The 13,776-nt window shown below is 34.4% G+C and overlaps 2 protein-coding genes across 8 annotated transcripts in view; one reads left to right on the top strand and one right to left on the bottom strand.

Moving 5' to 3' along the window:
- LOC100180034 (protein kinase C-like 1B) overlaps positions 1-6,777 on the top strand; it is a 16,393-nt gene extending 9,616 nt beyond the window's left edge. Inside the window, exons 11-15 of the mRNA XM_026836463.1 lie at positions 661-815; positions 1,541-1,679; positions 3,589-3,777; positions 4,785-4,925; positions 5,720-6,777. Of these exons, the coding sequence (XP_026692264.1) occupies positions 661-815; positions 1,541-1,679; positions 3,589-3,777; positions 4,785-4,925; positions 5,720-5,935 (840 nt within the window). The 3' untranslated portion in view covers positions 5,936-6,777. The remainder of the gene's footprint in view (positions 1-660; positions 816-1,540; positions 1,680-3,588; positions 3,778-4,784; positions 4,926-5,719) is intronic.
- Positions 6,778-7,075: 298 nt separating this feature from the next.
- Positions 7,076-13,776, bottom strand: part of LOC100184744 (MAP/microtubule affinity-regulating kinase 3) — a 19,656-nt gene continuing 12,955 nt past the window's right edge. The window contains exons 15-22 of one of the 7 annotated variants that reach the window (XM_018813810.2): positions 12,563-12,647; positions 12,159-12,253; positions 11,687-11,797; positions 10,584-10,931; positions 10,350-10,388; positions 8,829-8,949; positions 8,339-8,488; positions 7,076-7,880 (exon numbers count right to left, since the gene is read on the bottom strand). In XM_018813810.2, coding sequence (XP_018669355.1) covers positions 7,812-7,880; positions 8,339-8,488; positions 8,829-8,949; positions 10,350-10,388; positions 10,584-10,931; positions 11,687-11,797; positions 12,159-12,253; positions 12,563-12,647 — 1,018 coding nt within the window. In that variant the 3' untranslated portion in view covers positions 7,076-7,811. The remainder of the gene's footprint in view (positions 7,881-8,338; positions 8,489-8,828; positions 8,950-10,349; positions 10,389-10,583; positions 10,932-11,686; positions 11,798-12,158; positions 12,254-12,562; positions 12,648-13,776) is intronic. The other 6 variants (XM_009861656.3, XM_018813811.2, XM_018813812.2 and 3 more) reach the window with 6 other exon arrangements.

Below are 13,776 nucleotides of genomic sequence, written 5' to 3'. Positions count from 1 at the left end.
AAAAAATTTGGGATGTATTTAAATAAAAAGATGTTATTTTAAAGTAAAAGTAAAGCATGAAATTTAAATATTCTATATACGGTACATCGCATAGCGTAACAGCTAGAACCACTTCAGTGTAAAAACAGTTTTAGTATATCGGTTTATTGATTTTAATTGAAATAAACATCCACACATTACAGGAGAAAGAATTTTATTGCATTTTAACAAACGTAATCTCTTTTCATTTCCTGGTATTTGCGCTTAGCTTTTTCCAATAATTTGAACTGTCAGTTTGAAATTACATTTTGCATCAGAATGTCGATAGCAATTTGACATTTCTGTTGCAGCATAAATAGATAACAAGCTTGAATGCTTACACTACAGTCTACACCATTCAGTTTAGGAAAATCTTGGGTCCATTTTAAAAATCACTTTTACCGTAAACTATTGTATGCTTAATATCTTAATTTTTTGACTTTTTTGCAGTAAAAGCGTGCCCTGCCACGACCTGCACCCCACAATCTAACAAAAATAAAACAAATTTAAATTATTTTTTAAAAGCTTAAAATAGTTCTAAGAGCGAATTTTTCGAAATATTTGAAAAACGAATAAACTTTTTTTAAATAATCCTAGGAGACTTTTTCAAATTATTTTCCAATTTTTTTTTAATATTTGTAGGAACGTTTGTTCTTTATCATGGAGTATGTTAACGGAGGTGACTTGATGTTTCAAATCCAAAAGTCACGGAAGTTTTCAGAGGAGAGATCACGATTTTACGCAGCTGAAGTTATCTTGGCTCTCATGTTTCTGCACAAACATGGAATCGTATACAGGTTAGCAATGTGTAATGATGCCTTATATGTTTTAAGGGTCATACAATAGCTGTTATTGCATGTGGAAATTTATATATTGGGCAACACTGCGCTCATAACTGTAGGCTTTCATGTTTTTTTATTAATAATATATTAAGTTCACTTTTTATTGTAATAAATTTTTATGTAATAAATTCCGCGATCTGGTCCTCATAGAGTTGAACGATTCTTCTGTAAAGAAATACAGTAAGGATCTGGTGCTTTGAAAATGTAACAGACAAAAATGTTGTACAGTTTTGTAGCACTAGATTTTCTCTTTTTTGTATAGTAGGGTGGGGGGAGATGGGACATCTTTTCACTCTATTATCTCATCCCATTTGGTAGTAAACAAAGAACACTCAAAGAATAATAAAACCGCACCCTAACGACTCCCATAGCCCGTTATTATTTGTTTAAAATACGATCAGGATATTGGAATATTATACGTGCTAAAGGTGTCCCGTCTTCCCCCTACTATATGTTACTATTTAAATTTAAAATTACTTCCTAGGTTTATACTTGTGGTTATTAAACCCAACTTTGCTTTATGCCTAACTCTTTATTTCATATATTATATAGTATTGTCATAGTGGGTACTCAAAATTGAATGTAGCAGCTTTAAGTCTCAATACAAGACCTAAAGCATAATAAAATCACATTATAATAAACACAATACAGCAGTTTCCACAAAGATGTTCTTCGCGCAGGGACATCAAACTTGATAACATACTTCTCGACCAAGAAGGCCACTGTAAACTTGCCGACTTTGGAATGTGTAGGGAAGGTGTCAAAGATGGTAATCTCGCCACGACATTCTGTGGCACGCCAGATTACATTGCGCCGGAGGTTGGTGGTTTGTTTTTGTCATTTTGTGGTGGGTTTGACAGAAAGTACAAATTCAATGCAGAATATGAAACCACAGGTTTTCATGGCCATGGTAGCAAAGCAAATGGTGTAAAGGGGAAATGTTAAGGTGATTAATGAGTGAGGGTGTTATAGTGAGTTTGTGGTAAATTATGTTAATGAATTTGGTGGTAAATAATTTGGAAAAAAAACGAGAATAAAAAATGAAAATATAAATGAAACTAAACGAACAGGCAGCATACATGCATATCTTTTATCAGTTGAGTTGAACTTCACATGGAAAAAGGAAAAACATTCAATTCAAAAAGGTCTACACACCATTTACAAAAATGACCTCATTAACCCTTTTTGTTAGTTTAATAAAGTTAATAATACATAGGGTGCTTAATTATTAGTGAGGTTGTGGTTACACTCAAATGTATTGACATTATCCATCGTCTGTTTAAATTACAAATATCCAATGTTTACCTATTTGTATCTGTAATGGTGTTGAATATAACGGGCTGAAAATCATTTTAAATTGAGGTTTTTTCATTTTATATACTGGGTAAAACAGTAATAAAGTAATCTATAAAAAAATTAATGGTTTTTAAAACTAACATTTATTTATAGTAAGTTTAAAATTATAATCTTTATAAAAAGCAGAACTTTACAGTTAAGTCTATAGTTATAGCCATGAATCATGACATCAGTTTAGTGGTTCGATTTTCTTGTCATAATTTTTTAGTTATTAAGTTTTAGTTATTATAGCATAGATACTTTTTGAAAAAATAAAATTTAGGTGTATTCATTTTTGCCTCTTAGATTTATTTTTATGAGAATGTGTGCAAACCGTTCAAACTTAAATAGTTTTTTTGTTATATATTCAATGGCGTTTTTACAAAATAATATGTATAATTTTGATGGTATATCAGTTCAAACATGTCTTAAATCCATCAGTTTTTAGACACTTCACTATATCGGTAAAAGTATAACCACCAACACAGTGTATAGCAATATACCACCAACGTATATTTAAAAATTTATAAACTTAATGGGAAATTAACCAAATAAAAGATGAGTGTAGTGAGTCCAAAGCTATTATACCCACTGGGCCTGTTTTAAATGTTTTATTGGCTCTAGTAATGTATTAAGTCATTAAACTGTTGATCACTTACAACTTGCGTGTACTTAACTCACTGTTACATAAGACACTTACAATAAATAGAACTGTTGTGGTTCATACAAGGGAAATAAATCATATTTTTTATCAGAGTTCAGAACAAAAAATGCTAACATACTTTTCAAATAAGTCAGTTGTACAACTGCGTAATATAGTAGGGTGGGGGATAATATTCAAATATCCTGATCTTTAACAATGTTCTATGGGAGTCCTGAAGATATGGTTTATACAGTGTCCCATCTTGCCCCGCCCTACTATATATATATATGTATAATGTATGTTCTTCTTTTAGCTCGAACATATTTTGGGATGCTGTAACTATAAAAAACAAAAGTATTAAAACATATACAAAGCTTCTTAATACGGGTCACACTACCTTTTTTTCATGGTTCATCAGCTTTCACAAGCCTTAAAACTCACTTGAAAAATCTGTGCCTCATAAATCCCTGCAAACCGGTGAGTGGAAAATTCCACCAACCAACCTTGCCTACATATTCTATATACCAATGTCATTGGCAATCAACATACTTCAATTACCCTGTCAAAAACTCTGGCAAAATGACAAAGTGAATTTCAAGTCCAAATCCCAGAAAATTAAATTCTTGTTTATACATGAATCCACAATACCCAAGAATTTGCATTAACTTGAATTCTGGCAAAATGACACATTAAATTTCAGGAACCAAAATTTCCGAAAAATAAATTCTTACATAAAACTTCCATCCACAGATTTTGCAAGAACTTGACTATGGAGTGTCAGTTGACTGGTGGGCACTTGGTGTGCTCATGTACGAGATGCTGGCTGGCCAACCACCTTTTGAAGCTGACAATGAGGACGATCTGTTTGAATCCATCATGAACGATGAGGTCTTATACCCAGTGTGGCTCACCAAAAATGCAGTTAATATACTGGAAATGGTATTGACTATAAAACTAACTTATTTGTACACTTGTAAACTAGTTTTAAGAAAAGCGTTGTCTAATTTTTATTACATTTAGAATTTTTTTTCTTCTGATTGATGTTGAAACATAAATTATTTTGGATTTCAAGTTTAATCTATGAAATCTTGATTTAGCAGCATTTTTAGGCAATTAGTAAAAGTGTCTTTCTTAGTAGATAATATAGGAAAAAGTATAAAGTTTTTAGTACTAGTAGGAGTTTTGAAACATACCCCTGTTAAATTATAATATTTTATATAATTTTATTCAATCATCCAGCAAGTAACAGACATGGTCATTTTTAAGGGTCTGGATATGAAACAGAACCAATGTGGCAAAACAACTGTAGTTATCCTGCTACATCAGGATTAGGGATGCACATTGCAGAATAATTAGGTATTCTAGGATATCCTAGAATACTGTATTTCGAATCTAGAATTTCGAATCTTTTTATATTTATAAGAAAAAATAATTTTACACATATAAGTCAGTTTATTGACTCTTTAATTGCAGCCTTGTTGGATCATGAGCTGTAAAATGATCAAAAATTGTACTATTGGGTAGTTTTTGCGTCATGAAACGTATAGCAGACTATAAAAAGACGTGGCGAGACAAACATTTTTTTTTACAAAATTTTTTTTTTTTAAATTATTAAGTTTCAAAAATTGTTGTTATAATTTATGAGATGACTTGTAATGACGTCATTAAACAGAATACCGAATCCCGTAATTAAATTCGAATACATAAGGATTCGAATCTCATGAATTCGAAATTCTGTAATGTGCATCCCTAATCAGGATAAATAAGTTACATTCATTTAAATTAAAAGTGGATAAATGAGTTACATTTATTTAAATTAGAAACGGTTAAATAAGTTACATTTATTTAAATTGAAAATGAATAAACAAGTTCCATTCATTTAAACTAGGAATGTTCGTATTGAAAAAAAAATTTTAAACTGATTTTAACGATAAAATGTACTTTAGTTCATGACGAAGAAACCGGCTCGTAGGTTAGGATGCGGGAGTGGAGGAGAGGGAGCGATACTTCATCATCCGTTCTTTGAATCTGTTGATTGGAAATCACTCGAAGAGAAAAAAGTTGAACCTCCATTTAAACCTTCAGTGGTAAGTTTAGTATTAGATTGGTTATTATATATTTGGGTGGGGGTAGATGAAACACCTTTTCAATCTATTTTCTGGACCCATTTGGTAGTAAACATAGGAAATTCAAAAAATTATAAAACCATATCCTCACAGGTCACAGCTCCTATAGGTCGTTGTTAATTGTTTAAAACACGATCATGATATTTAGATATTATGTGCTAATGGATTAATAAGGATTTTGAACCCAATCTGATTTTATAAGTCAATATTTCTCAACCACTGGATAAAAGTAACCTGAAGTGGTTCACTATTTGATTTGTTGTGTCAGCTGCTGCTACTATAACAGTGTTTTACAAAGTCTTTGGTTGTGTGTAATTTTTTTTTATTACATATTACAATAATTACAATAAATTGTAAATTAATTTTGGATTACTTGCTTAATATTTGGGTTGCTCTAAAAAAGGCTAAAAATCATTTCCTTGGTGTTCTGACATGCCGAACTGTATGTCCTTGCCCATATAGAGTATGGTATATGCTACATAATGTTAGTGCTTCCATAGATAGGTAGACCTGGATTTCTTAAATTGTTCTAAGAATTTTGAACTTGTGTGCCAAAACTTTTACAAAAAGTCTCTAAGTGTGCTGGGACCATAAAGGGACTTTGCTTCATAGACTATTATACCAAACTCAAACTCTGTTTACTTCTTCCTTACTGTTTGTTTATTTTAAATATATTTAACTGCTGTTTAGTTGGCAATTTTAACAATTTTTTAATTTTAACAAAATTTTATCAGTAAACATTTACTGTTTGACAGAAAAACATCTACGACACGACCAACTTTGATTCCGATTTTACACGAATGTCGCCACGATTCACTCCGATACCTTCGCAATCTCTTGCAGCGATAAATCAATCAGAGTTCCGTGGATTTTCCTTCGTCAACTCTGCTTACTCCGGTTCAATCAAGAGCAAACCAGCCACGTCACCCAGCGTGCAGTCCACGTCAAGTGTGCCATCAACTGATCTTTGAAGTTTTCCTCCCGCCCAAATCTTCGCGATGAGATTACAGACGTCAACAGACCGTGACAATTTCTTCACTGCCTTCTGCAGTTGCACACATGCTCGTTGCCGAAAAATGCAAACTGCAGCATTAGGTAACCAGAAATGGCTTCGGCAGTCTTCAAGGCCGACGACTGTGGTACCTTACCCATTTTTATCGTCGTTACCTTTCCTGCACTTATCGTTTTGTTTACTACAAGTTTCAATGCACCATAAACGCCAATGGCTCATCTGAGGTCGCAGTCAAATCAAATGCAAAACCAGCTGTGACTGTTTCGGACGGTGCACCCCAGACCCCAAGCTTGAACCACTGTTCGTTTTTGCGACCTCTGCTCGCATGGACTTTTTCTTACTTGGTTTAAATCATCAATTGCTGCTGTTGATAAAATCACAAATGAAATGCATGCATCATCGTTTCTATTTCAACCCATCATGTACTTTGCATGTTTTCCTTTACTTTGCTGATCAGTCAATGAAAAAATGTTTTTGTATCACACCGAATGCCTACAATTGTTGGTAATTCCCTCCTATAATCATGTTATTGTCAAAAAGATATTTCTCACCAGGTTTATTTTCTCAATTTACTGATCAAATGCAACTGTGCTGTTGTGATTTTGTTTATTTGATCAGAAATCCCCTCTTTGTTGTTTTATTGTTTTTTTTTGTTCCCAGAACTGGCAAGCTACTTTTACTCGCCCGTTTTTAATGTCAATTAATATTAGATAGTTTTTGTATCCCCAATAATGGGTAAGTGTACAGAATTAACAATTCATTCTTGTTTTGGCTAATAAAAGGCTATCCAGTTATGTCAAATGCAGCAGCTTTTTATTAAGGGGCAAAAGTATCGTTAAGTTTTTAATCAGTCACACATATTCTTGCCTTCTCCCATCGACAAGTTCTTTGTTTTCTTCCAGCTACACTATGTTGCTGTACATTGGGATGCTGCAACTTTTATGTTCTGAAAGGATAAATAGACCTTCAAAGCAACACCATTTTTTGAAGTGTGATAACATTTATTACTGAACAACTCCAGCTACACTATGTTGCTGTACATTGGGATGCTGCAACTTTTATGTTCTGAAAGGATAAATAGACCTTCAAAGCAACACCATTTTTTGAAGTGTGATAACATTTATTACTGAACAACATGTACCACACTTGCACCGAGTTTGTACAACCCTAAAAAGCTTGGTTACAATGACGTCATCATTAACGTGTGACGTTAGATGTTCAAGCTTCGATCGCCGAATGACACCAGGCTGTGGATTCCAATATGGGGGAAATAGAGAGCGGCGATTCTCTCACAGGGAAAAGGAGAGAGGCGAATACTACAAACGTTGGCAAAATCATTATGCAGCAAGAGAATAGGGTTCAGGACAGCAATGATCGCTTTTTGATATGACGCCTCTCGTCATATACCAGAGTGTACAAAGGTGGGGCAAAATTTGTCTAAGCGGATTCTAAATACGCAGCGTTACACCGCTGCCATTCGCATTAGGAAAAAAATATTAAGAATAATAGATTTGCTTGCACTACATAGCTAGAGAGGAATCGAACACAATCAAGGAAACATCTCTTGCAGCTTAAGTGTGCTGGTCAGGGATAGTCGACTCAACCTCATTGCAACAAAAGTCACTTGATAATACGAAATGAAAAAGTTGCTGGTCCATCAAAAAGGCATGTTTAAAAAACTGAACAAAATGGACAAACAGTACTGAAGCGAGTGCCATTAAAATGGTTTCTACAGTCGACTTTCGCTACTAGAAGCGAAACCGGTATACGTGAGTTTTAATTCTTTTACTAGTTGCAGCAGATTGCTGAGTTAGACGCTTGGTAGAGAATTTGGTTCAAAGTTTCAACTCATTTGCAATTTTTGAGGCAATGTTTTTGAAAGCTATGCTTGTGCCCGATATTCTCTGCAAAACAAAAATATGTTTAGGTTTAGGTTACAATTTTTATGAAGCATATGGCCTGGTAGCATAATAGGTTTTTCCAAAATTGCAGTTATACACAAGAAGAAATCACCCATAAATACCCTTTATAAGAGAATCTGCTGTTACTCTATATTTTATAAATGGGGAAAATTTTATGGAAAGGTCTACCACAGAACTGGGGACTTGCTAAGTTGGAAAAATTAGATATAATATTGTGGTGTGAGACGGGACACCTTTGGCACATAACTTCCAAATATCCTGATCGTGTTTTGAACAATTAACAACGGTCTATTGTATTTGTGAGGATACGGTTTTATATTTCCTTAAATGTTCTTTGTTTACTATTAACTGGGAGGAAACGAGAAAATTAAATTAAAAGGTTGTCCCATTTTCCCCCACGCTACTATACATATAATGCACAAAAGTGGAAAAATAATCACCTTGAAGCGGACACCATTAAGTGAAAGACGAGGCAACTTGCAAACTTCCATTTCCCATTGTACGAGGTTATCAGCGTGACCATGTCCATTTACACAGAATAAAAGATATTTTTCTCTCTGTTCATAATCGCAACTGTTTGCATCCAGAACCTGGCAGGAAAAAAGATTTAACTTAGAGATTAAAATGCCAATGTTGGTTTAAAAGTAAACATCATTAGTGAATGCACAAGAACTAAAATATTTCTTTTGGTACATGAAGATTGAAGAGTAAAATTTACATGAAAATCATTAAATAAGTGACCTCCAATTTTTAGAAAAAAAATGTTTAGATCTGTGAATTTTTACTATAACATCCTGCAGAAAATGAACATTTTTTAAACTTCTGGTACCTCCCTATCTGTTATACCACATCACATACTCAACGTTCATATCGTACACAATGAATTGAAAATTAGATTTATAAGTTCAAAAGTGAAAAAATATTTTTTACCTTTCTAATTTCCTTCATCATTTCTTTCGGTTCCATGGCTGATGTTGTTTTCATTGACCAAGTAAAACGAAGAGATCGAGGTTTTGAATCTTTCTCGGCTTCGGGGACGCCTCTGCTGGTGCTGTGGACGCACAATATGTTAGGAGAAAATAAAGTGAAAGTTGTTTAGGAACTTACTAAATTTTTATGTGTTACTGCAATACCTATGTTGGTATTCTTAATACCAGAAGCTTGTTGGTATATTTTTACTGATTTTTTTACAATTTCTGTTTTATTTTGGGTCAGCATAGAAGAAGTAAATTTTAGGTATTTTTTTATGAAAATGTCACTTTATTAAACCGTACTGATTTAAATATTGAACAACAACTTATTTTAACACCGACATGTCTTTTTGCATAATGTATGAAATATTGTCTAGTTTGTTCTTATGAAATATATTATGCATGGCAGCAATAGCAGACAATGGGGGAACACTGGTTATGGCCAGTCATACACCCATGCTGTAGTTACATGCAAGACAATGCCCCCCAACTTAGTAAGCTAAAAAATAAGCGCAAAATGTAATTTAGTGCGCTAAACTTATACAAACTTAATCTTAAAGCCTGCAGGTTAATAGCTAAACTGTAGGCTATTATTTGCTGCGTATAGTTCACAGTTAAACTATGTTTTTTTTGGGAAGTATAAAGATAAAAACTTAAGTAAAGGCTAAAATAGATAAATAATTGCATGTAATATCACATAAGTGTGTAATGTCTAATAAAAGACCATGATTTTTTGGGGATTGTTACAATTTCAGAACAACTCAGTATAATAAACAAAATATACAAAGAATGCAGCAGAAAAGTAAAACATAATCTTAATTTTGGTTTGAAAAAAATGAATAAGTTTTTTTTTTTAAAAAAAAAAAACCCCCTGTGACACAGGCAAACCAGATATCATTGTTATGTAATAGACAGACATGATTGTTACACAACAATACCATATAGTGACAAGCAATAAAAACTGCTTTTATGGGAGAAATACATAAAAAACCTCTACTTTTCCTATTTCTATCTTTGTGAAATCATATTCATGTAAATACTTTGTGATATTTTATCATGCGTGTTCATTAAACTAAGTGCAAACCTTTTTTTTTCTTTTATGTAACTAAACATAATATATTAGAACTTTTAGCTTTCATAAGCCTATGTTTTTAAATCTTAAGATATGTGTGAAAGCAAGAGATATTGCTACACTAAGTTTCAATAGGTCATTGGAAAACAAAGGGAAGAAAAGAAAGTTTGTTATGATAGTTGAGAGCATTCACGGTGACCAGGTTTCAAATCAGTTTTTGATTAAAAAGCTTTGCTGGCAATAAAAAATGACATTGAAGAAAAATAAGTTGAATATGGAAACCTGGCCTTGTAAGTGAAAAGAGAATCTGAGGTATTTGTTACTGGCTCAATAACCAATGTTATCTCTGCGTTTAATATTATTATCATCTCAGTCATGCAATCAAGACATGCTAGTCAAATTACTGACCGTTCGCGATCATACCGCCGTGAAAACCTCAATGACCTCCTGTAAAGCAGCACATTATTGCACACAACAGCTGAACACAGGCAAACATACATAACATGAACACACAACAACAGACGACATGTTTACGCACACACTAGCTTGGCCAACTAGGTCTAAAAGCATAGCAACAGTAAGCCATCTAAGCATACACGGTGGAAAGTTTAAAGAATTATCTTTGCTAGTTAATCTACCAACCTTCTGTTGAATTTGGATGACAGCTTGCTCAAAAATCCACTGGCACCTTCCCGTGACCCAGATGGCCCACCTCTGGATGTGGTGTTGGAGTCGCGGCCTGAAGCCATGGCACCTGGCATGCACTCACTCACAGAGGGAGAGGTGGGTGGTGGCGGGCCGTTGTAGGTCGCAGTGCGCCGGGTGCGCTCTTGTGTCTGGGGTCCGTGGTAGGTCCGGCGCTCTCGTGCATTCCGTGGGAACGGTGTCGCCGATGTCTGGCTATGACGAGCGTGGATTGACGAACGGGCTCCTGGAGCGATGCTAGTCGTTCGGATCACAGGTGAGGATTGCTTCCCAGGTGATGCACTGCTGTGGAGAGTATTGTTTAATTGAACTAGCTAAATTGGTAATGGTCAATAAAAAAAGGGTTCTTAAAGTTTACAAGACATGTATCTCTTGACAAAACATACAAAACTCATACATTTGGGCCTAATTTAAAAAAAAAACATACAAAACAGCATGACAACAAGCTTGCTTTAATAGTCCTAAATTTGCAAATTTTGCAGAGATGCACATTACAAAATAATTAGGCATTCTAGAATAAGGCAGAATACCTTATTTCGAATTTAGAACTTTTAATTTTTACTTTACTAACATAATTCATTTTTCAAACTAAAGTAGCGAAGCTGAATTTCGCACCAAATTAAAGGTAAATTATTTTTTTATTAAAAAATTCAAATTAAGTGACATGCATGTTTCAATCTATAGAGTTGTTCAAATCTATTGATTAAAAACAATCCACTTGGTAGTTGGAAATGCAATAAATTAAAAAAAATTGGCTTCCAAGACTTGGTGTGCTTTAATTGCAAGATGCCTTTGTGCACAACACACTAAACATGTAATTAGGGCAATTTACTCTAAGACAACAGCAATTAATCATATGCAACCCACAAGGATATTGCTTTTTGTTTACAAATTATGTTAAGTGCTGCAGGTCCTGTGAAACGGAAGAGCTATTTTAAACTCAATAAGATCTGTTTTATTGCACTAAAATAAAAGCTGCAGGTATGCATAAATAAGCCCAAGACACTAAAGGTGCTCAACACGCAGTGCAGTTAACGTACGTGGGCCTATGTTCAGGTTCCTCACTGTTAACCACAGTGGGAATTGGGGGAACTGCAGTGGAAGACTGTGTTTTGTGGTGACGTGGCCTAACTGATGTCTCTTCTTGCGGACTGCAACAGGAAATGGCACCAAGGGGTAAAAAAATATATAATTCATCAACCTGAACTACTGTTATTACAGACAAAGAAATGTTAACAGATGAACTTGGGATTTTTAGCAGAATTTTTTAACTGACCGCACTTTTGTATATTTTTTTGTTTTTCTTTTGTTTTGTACCGCCCAGATGGCACTTTTGTATAAAATACTCCCCCAGGCCGAATAGAACCATTAGCTGTATCTGTATGTATCTTGTAAGCAAGTGTGTTGTCTTAACTCGGGTTATGAAGTTTGTTGAAATGAGATATTTGGTTCGTTATCTTAACCCACCGCATTAAATATAAGACTGCATGATGGGACACTGAGTGTTATTACCTTGTTTCTGGTGGTAATGTACGAGCTGCTTTATCTCCTTTTCTATCAGTGCAAACATATGTGTTTCTACGAGTCATGTCGTTATTTTTCCATGTCTGTAATAAGATGAATTTGATTAATTAATGGAGTTTAAACTTTAAAAGTCAAGGGGACCCCAGTTTCAATTAGGATAAGAAGTTATATGTTTTGTGATTTAAATAGGGCTTTCTGGAGCGGTAACTGACATTCTGAGTTTTGAAGAAAAGCTCTCCTTTTGTTAATGTTTTTGCTGTAGTTAGGTTAAATGATTCTAAAAATAATAGGAACCCTACACTTGTTGGGAAGAAAAACCAATACCATAAGTTTTAGTAAAAGTAATAATAAAATAGACTGAATTGTTGTAGTTGTGTAGGTGCTAATGATACCTTGGCTGTCTCGGGTCTCTGGTTACTCGGGATTTCTGCTTTGTTTGGGTTGGCTGCCGTGGAGGCTAGAAGTGCTTGTTTGGCTCTGAACATAAGTGAAATTATTTTATGTAATACATATTTCACTGAAATTTTCATTATATCATCTGACTGGTAATGAAAAAGGTAAAGTGTCCCAACCAATTCTTATTGCAAGATTTTTTTGTTGTAAATGAACCGAGGCATTTGCATGTGAACCAGGGTTTCCCAAACAGCGTTAATGAACATCAGTTGTCGCCGAGAGTATACCAATTTTATACCAAGTATATTACAGTATATATATATATATTACACTGGTGCAGTTGAGCAAGTTATTATTAATAAATGAGCTGTGGATTCAACGTATATAGGTATAGCCCTAGTACTAAATATTGGGACTTGCATAAAGATAAAGGAAAATTATTTCCTACCAGGGTTGTAAGAATACTGTTGCACAAACATTCAACTTATTTAATTTTTTTGTATTTTTTCCACAGAATGTACAAAATGCAACAATCCCAATTTATTGTATGTTTTCTTCTGTACAAGTCGTGCGAAGTGTGACGTTTACTTTTCAAACACCTACTGCTGTGTCTATTAGGGATGTGCCGAGCCGAGCCCGAACTCAAAAGCTCGTGCCCGAGCGTCTCCTTTTTGACGCTCGGCGCTCGGCTGAAATCTGGGCCGAGCGCCGAGCCTCATATGCTATTGCTATAATGTTGCACGCGAGAGCGAAAAATACTGAAAATGAATAAAAGTGAAGCTACTAAGAGGAGATAACGAGAACAGTCAGCGTAGCTTTCTCTTTAATTATTTTTCGTTCGTTGTGAATTTGCTCTCTCGCAAGTAACGAATCGCAACGTCGGCGAATTTGACCTTATGCAATTACAGCAGGTGTCGAATTACACGATAGCCTAATCCCTAATGTTTCCATATCTGATTTTAAATAAAAAGCCAAAAACTCTTGAACTTTTTTACAGGATTGTAGAAGTAAATCCGGACGGTGATCGGTTAATTTTATTGAAAATCCGGGCGTAATATATTTTACTCACGTCTGTCACTCAAGCTACGAAATCTTGCATATTTCTGACTATAGTGCGGGCGCCTGTGCGATAGAAAGGTTGTTAAAGCTGCGATTTGATGTTTTATGTTTGTTGCGTGTTCGTTATAATCACGGGGTGTTCGTAATTATCAGT

This window comes from Ciona intestinalis, chromosome 10 (assembly GCF_000224145.3).
Source record: "Ciona intestinalis chromosome 10, KH, whole genome shotgun sequence".
Taxonomy (NCBI): domain Eukaryota; kingdom Metazoa; phylum Chordata; class Ascidiacea; order Phlebobranchia; family Cionidae; genus Ciona; species Ciona intestinalis.
Note: the sequence above shows the minus strand (reverse complement) of the source record. Positions and strands in the feature narration are given on the sequence as shown.